This window comes from Juglans microcarpa x Juglans regia, chromosome 3D (assembly GCF_004785595.1).
Source record: "Juglans microcarpa x Juglans regia isolate MS1-56 chromosome 3D, Jm3101_v1.0, whole genome shotgun sequence".
NCBI classification, from domain to species: Eukaryota; Viridiplantae; Streptophyta; class Magnoliopsida; order Fagales; family Juglandaceae; genus Juglans; species Juglans microcarpa x Juglans regia.
In genome coordinates, this window is record NC_054598.1 from 31687249 (window position 1) to 31692834 (window position 5586).

The 5586-nt window shown below is 43.4% G+C and overlaps 1 protein-coding gene across 1 annotated transcript; it reads right to left on the minus strand.

The window, feature by feature from the left end:
* Positions 1–1939: 1939 nt before the first annotated feature.
* LOC121255221 lies at positions 1940–3201 on the minus strand. The gene is made up of 5 exons (XM_041155499.1): positions 2965–3201; positions 2794–2909; positions 2518–2578; positions 2221–2416; positions 1940–2139 (listed from the first exon to the last, which is right to left on the minus strand). Exons 1-5 carry the CDS (start codon positions 3199–3201, stop codon positions 1940–1942), a joined length of 810 nt encoding a protein of 269 aa, XP_041011433.1.
* Positions 3202–5586: the final 2385 nt, after the last annotated feature.

Sequence of the window (5586 nt, forward strand, 5' to 3'; positions counted from 1 at the left end):
GGGGTTGGATGGATTGTGGACAGAGTTGTTGTGTGTTTGGTTTGCATTGTTGGTTGTTGTTATGGCGTCGTTTCATGTACATGGCATAAGCACGCATGATCATGTTTGTAAAGGAAATTGAGTTTTTGTGTAATTGCATTTATGTTCATGTGTTTATTGAAAACTAGGTTTTCATATGTTAAAGGATTTTTGGGTGTGTGTGTATCACGACCCCAAGCCAAGATGGGGCATTATCTCGGTGGAGCTCCTCTGGTCACTTGGGAGTGGAATATACTGAGTGACGTCCCCTGGGTTGTCGCTGGGCTACAACGGGATCGGACGAGATAGTCTAGTGCCGACTCCGTCACCCCTCTACTGGCGGGGGCTAGAGGATACTTGGCCACGAATGCGCTGGGCGCGGAACTGGGCATCACTCGTTGCGTAGTGGGTGCTTGGCCATGAACGTGCTAGGCGTGGAACTGGGCATCACTACGAAACCAGGACGTGTGGATGATCCCTAGGGGAGATCATGGTGCATATGGTTGATTAATGGGCTATTATATGAGAAAATAGCGTGTGATGAATAAAAGGATTTTATGTGATTCATTTTCTGGAAAAATGATGTTTTATTGATTTGGGTCATTTTCTGGGAAAATGATGGGTTATTATCATTGGGCCAAAATGAGATTTTGGAGTGTGTTGAAAAATATCCATTTTCGGGAAAAATGATATTTTTGGATCTGATGCATATTTTGTCATATGCATGCATGTTGGTTGCATCAATATGTTTTTATCCTTAGAGTTGTTTGGCTTATACTTACTTGTAGTACCATTTTATGGTATCGCAGATTTTGATGCAGATGAGGATGACGAGCCTTAAGCTTGGCTTCGTTGGAGGAGTGATATGGGATTGCTCCCATTTATCAAGATTCGTTTTATCAATTATTTATGTATTTGTCTTGTAATATATTTTGGGATGACTGTATAACTTTTTAAAGATAATTTGTTTTGAATGTTTGTATTTAAGCTTCTGGTACTTAGATGACTTGTTTATATTATCCGTTGTGATTTTTATTGTGCACTATTGCATGTAGCACACACTTGAGCACATTTCGTTGGGATGCGTGACCCATGTTGTCATCATCCTGACGTCACGATTCCCGTGTTTTTATATTGGGAGTCGGGGCGTCACATTTTCTGCCAAATTTTCAACTGTCGTGCTCATTCCAGGGGTCTTTGGAAGAGTGACCAAGTCAAGGGCAAGTCTTGGAGGTCTAGTGTAGACTATTTCGAAAGGGCACTTCCCAGTTGATCGATTGTTCATGCTATTGAAGGCAAACTCAACTTGCGGGAGACTCACATCCCATTGCTTTGGCTTGTCACCAGAGATACAGCGCAACATGTTGCCCAGTGTTTGGTTGGTTACCTCAATCTGGCCATCGGTTTGTGGGTGACAGGTACTGCTATACTTGAGGGAGGTCCCAAACTGTCTCCACAATGTGATCCAGAAATGGCTAAGGAATTTGGTGTCCTAGTCAGAGGTAAATGTCTTTGGGACACCGTGTAAGCGAACAACTTCCTTGAAGAACAACTGGGCGACACTTGATGCATCCGATGTCTTTCAGCAAGGAATAAAGTTTGCCATTTTTTAAAAGCTGTCAACGACTACAAAAATAGAATCAACACCGCGTTGAGTCCACAGCAACCCGAGCACGAAGTCCATACTCAAATCCTCCCAAATGTTCTGAGGAATAGGCAATGGCGTGTAAAGTCCTGTGTTTTGTGCTTCACCTTTCTTCACTTGACAAACGGGACACCTTTGCACAAACCTGCAGACGTCTCTCCTCAATTGAGGCCAGAAATACTACTCGGTCACTAGGGAAATTGTCTTGTCGCGACCCACATGGCCTCCTAATCCTCCCCCATGCAATTCAAGTAGAACATATTCGCGCAACGATGTCTAAGGAAGGCAAAGTTGATTCCCACGAAAGAGGTATCCCTCTTGTATATGAAAGTCTGCTTGTGGGTGCCCCAACGTGCATTGCTTCCAAATTTCAGCAAAGTCTTCATCTTCAGGATCCATTTCTTTGAGTTGCTCAAAACCAGTGATCTCGGTCTTCATGGTTATGAGTGCGGATGCACGTCGACTGAGAGCGTCGGCTACTTTGTTTTGTTATCCAGATTTATGTTTGAGCACCATGGTAAATTTTTACATAAAACCAATCCACCTAGCGTGCATACGGTTCAAGCTGTTCTGGGTATTGATGAACTTCAATGTGTGGTGGTCGCTGTAGAGAATGAATTCATGCTGAATCAGGTAGTGCTCCCAGTGCTTCAAAGACCTTATAACTGTGTAGAATTCTAGCACATAGGTGGTCCACTTGCGCCTGGCCTCATTTAATTCTTCATACATTCTGCAATGGGGGCTGCCAAGGAACTGAAATTTCGTATAAACCTGTGATAGAAGGTTGCTAAGCCATGGAAGCTACGAACCTGGGCGACAGTGGTGGGGGTTGGCCAATCACGTATCGCACGCACCTTCTCTTCATCTACGTGTATTCCTTCGGCACTCACCACAAAGCCCATAAACAACAACTTGCTACTCAAAAAGGTGCATTTTTTCAAGTTAATAAACAACTTGTGATGGAAAAGTGCCTATAAAACTTCTCTGAGATGACTCAAATGATCACTCTCATTGCGGCTGTAAATAAGAATGTCGTCAAAATAGACCACCACAAATTTTCCGATGAAGGGCTTGAGGACTTGGTGCATGACGCGCATGAAAGTGCTTGGCGCATTAGAGAGGCCCATTACCAGCTACTCATACAAGCCTTCTTTGGTTTTGAAAGCCGTTTTCCACTCATTGCCCGGCCGAATGTGTATTTGATGATACCCACTTCGTAAATCAATTTTTGAGAAAATATTGGACCCTGCAAGCATGTCCAACAAATCAGTTAATCGGGCAATGGGGAAGTGGTATTTTACCGTTATTTTGTTGATGGCGTGGTTGTCTACACACATCCGCCAACTCCCATATTTCTTTGGCGTGATCAATGCGAGCACTGCGTAATGGCTCATGCTCTCTCGTATCAGCCCCTTGCGAAGCAGGTCTTCCACTTTTCCTTGTAAGATATTGTGTTCATTGGGCCTCATCCTATAGTGCAGCTGATTCGGCAAACTTGCCCCAGGAACCAAGTCAACATGATGTTGGACATCTCGCATTGGTGGCAATCCCTCGGGCAATTCAGGTGGTGCGAGGCCTTCAAATTTAGTCAAAAGATATTGTATCTATGGGGGTATGTCGGGGGACTCAACAACCTCTTCTCCCTTTACTACCAATGTCCATATTTCTCCCAACTCTTTGGCCTCTTCAAGGAAGTGGTTCTCGCTTACGATAAACATAGTAGTTTTCTCCTCAACCTGTAAGGAGTTGGGACCTTTGTCCCCCATAGGCATCAACACTATCTTCCAGTCACGCCACCAAAAGGAGTAAATGTTGTCACGTCCCTTGTAGATGGCATCCATGTCAAACTGCCAAGGCATCCCGAGTAGAATATGACAGGCATCCATGTCAACCACATCGCACATGGCCGCATCTTGGTAGTATTTTTCGATGGAGAAAGGCACACGACAAACATTGTTAATCCTGGTTTCTGCTCCTTTCGAATCCAGCTGATCTTATAAGGACGCAGATGCTTGTCCATCTTTAATTCCAGTGCATTAATAAGGGCTCTTGATACTATATTTTCGCAACTTCCGCTATCAATAATTACGTTGCATACCTTGTTTCTAACAGTGTAGCATGTCTTAAAAATAGAATGTTGCTGATTTTTTTCTTCTATTTTCAAGGCTAGTAGGACTCGCTGGACGACACAATTGACTGGTTCTCCTTCAACAAATTCCTCTACTTCTTCTTCTTCTTCTTCACTACTTTCCCCCTCTTTCGGGTCCTCTTCACCCTCTTCTATTACATGGACCGAACGGCGTGTGGGGCACTCATTGGATCGATGCCCCAGTTGGTTGCATCGAAAGCATTTCCCCATCAGAGGTCGAGTGTAAGGATTATTGCTTCCCCCTTCTTTTTGTATTGGAGCTTTTGTGTTTTGCGTACTGCTCTCTCCTCTTTGCAACCTGCTGTATGGTGGAGGCCATGAGTCACTAGATTGTTGTTGGATGGCAGGCTTTACTTGTGGTACTTGGTTCAGTATCCTTGGTGGTGGTCTGGCCAGTTGCATTTCAATCTTCATAACTAAATTAACTGCTTCCGAAAGAGACCACACAGTGTGCAAAGAAACCTTATCCTGGATGGCCACACGTAAACCCCCCATATATATTGCAATTTGTTGTCCCTCCATCTCCGGAAGATTATTACGAGCATTTAGCAGATAAAACTCTTCCGTGTAGTCATTTACAGTCCACTCCCCTTGCTTGCAGTTTTGGTATTGTTGCTAGAGAATTTGCTCATAGTCCGGAGGAAGAAATCTAGCCCTCATCAGGCGTTTCATTTTAGGCCATACAAGCATTGGCTGTTTGCCTTGTCTCCTTCTGTTGTTCTACATTTGTTCCCACCAAGCCTAGGCACCACCACGCAATTTATAAGCAACCAGTTTCACTTGTTGTGCTTCTGGAATTTGCATATAGTCAAAGAAGTTCTCCACCTCAAGCATCCAGTCGAGAAAGCTCTCAACATGAAGATGACCATTGAAACAAGGTAAGTCAATTTTAATTCTAAAATTTTGGTTGTTGTCTAGAGCTCTCCTGCCATCTTGGCTCCCACGGACAAAGCCTTCCAATTCTTCATCACTAGAAGAATCGTCCTGTGATTGGTCCCGCTGCCGATGCATAAAACCACGACCACCCCGTGGACGGTTTGCACCCTCATTATCTTGGTTCCTATCACCACCAACATGAATGCCTGTGATGGCTGTTTGAATCTCTTGTAACATGCGTTCGATCCCTTCAAAGCGTTGTTGGTTCCTTTGATCTTGAGAATTAACGGCAGCCCAAATGGCCTGCATGCCACGATCTTCATCTTGGGAATTATCTCTCGCCATCAAGCCAGGTAAAGCCTTGCTCTAATGCCAAATTGGCGTAGCGGAAGACGTTCAAGACTAACAAACAGAGGAAAATGAGTTTATGGATAAGAAAAAGGAGTAACAGAAGAACTGTGTCTTCCGAAAATTGACGCCGAATTGCAGAAAAATTAACACTACTTTCTTATTCCAAACTTTCATAATAATCCTCCATTACAATTATAGCCAAATATATATGGAAATCACAAAAGGAAAGGTGATAATTGATAAAGGAAATACTTAGTAAAGGAAACAATAAACCAAAGTAAATCATCGTGAAAACGAAAACAATTCAAAAGGCAAGTTGACGCCGTATCCCTCAATTAACGTGGTGCAAGGTTGGAATTCCTTCTTCATGCCAATCACTTAAATGTTCCAAAATCATAGGAAGCAGCTGCCACGTTGGTTGTATCCACGTCCTGCATCATAGCTACTTCTTATTTATAATTTATTTAGTTATACTTCGAAAGATAGATCATCATCAGGATCATTGGATGAGCCATTAATAGCCTCTAATAGTAAGCTGCAGGTGTGA

Excerpts from the sequence above, each read along its gene's own strand:
- LOC121255221 (XM_041155499.1), bottom strand. The coding sequence starts at position 3,201 with ATGCGAGATGTCCAACATCATGTTGACTTGGTTCCTGGGGCAAGTTTG. Across the intron at positions 2,579-2,793 it reads AAGGCTTGTATGAGTAGCTG|CAAGTTGTTGTTTATGGGCT; the intron begins GTAATGGGCCTC and ends CTTTTTGAGTAG. Across the intron at positions 2,417-2,517 it reads TACACGTAGATGAAGAGAAG|TTCCTTGGCAGCCCCCATTG; the intron begins GTGCGTGCGATA and ends ACGAAATTTCAG.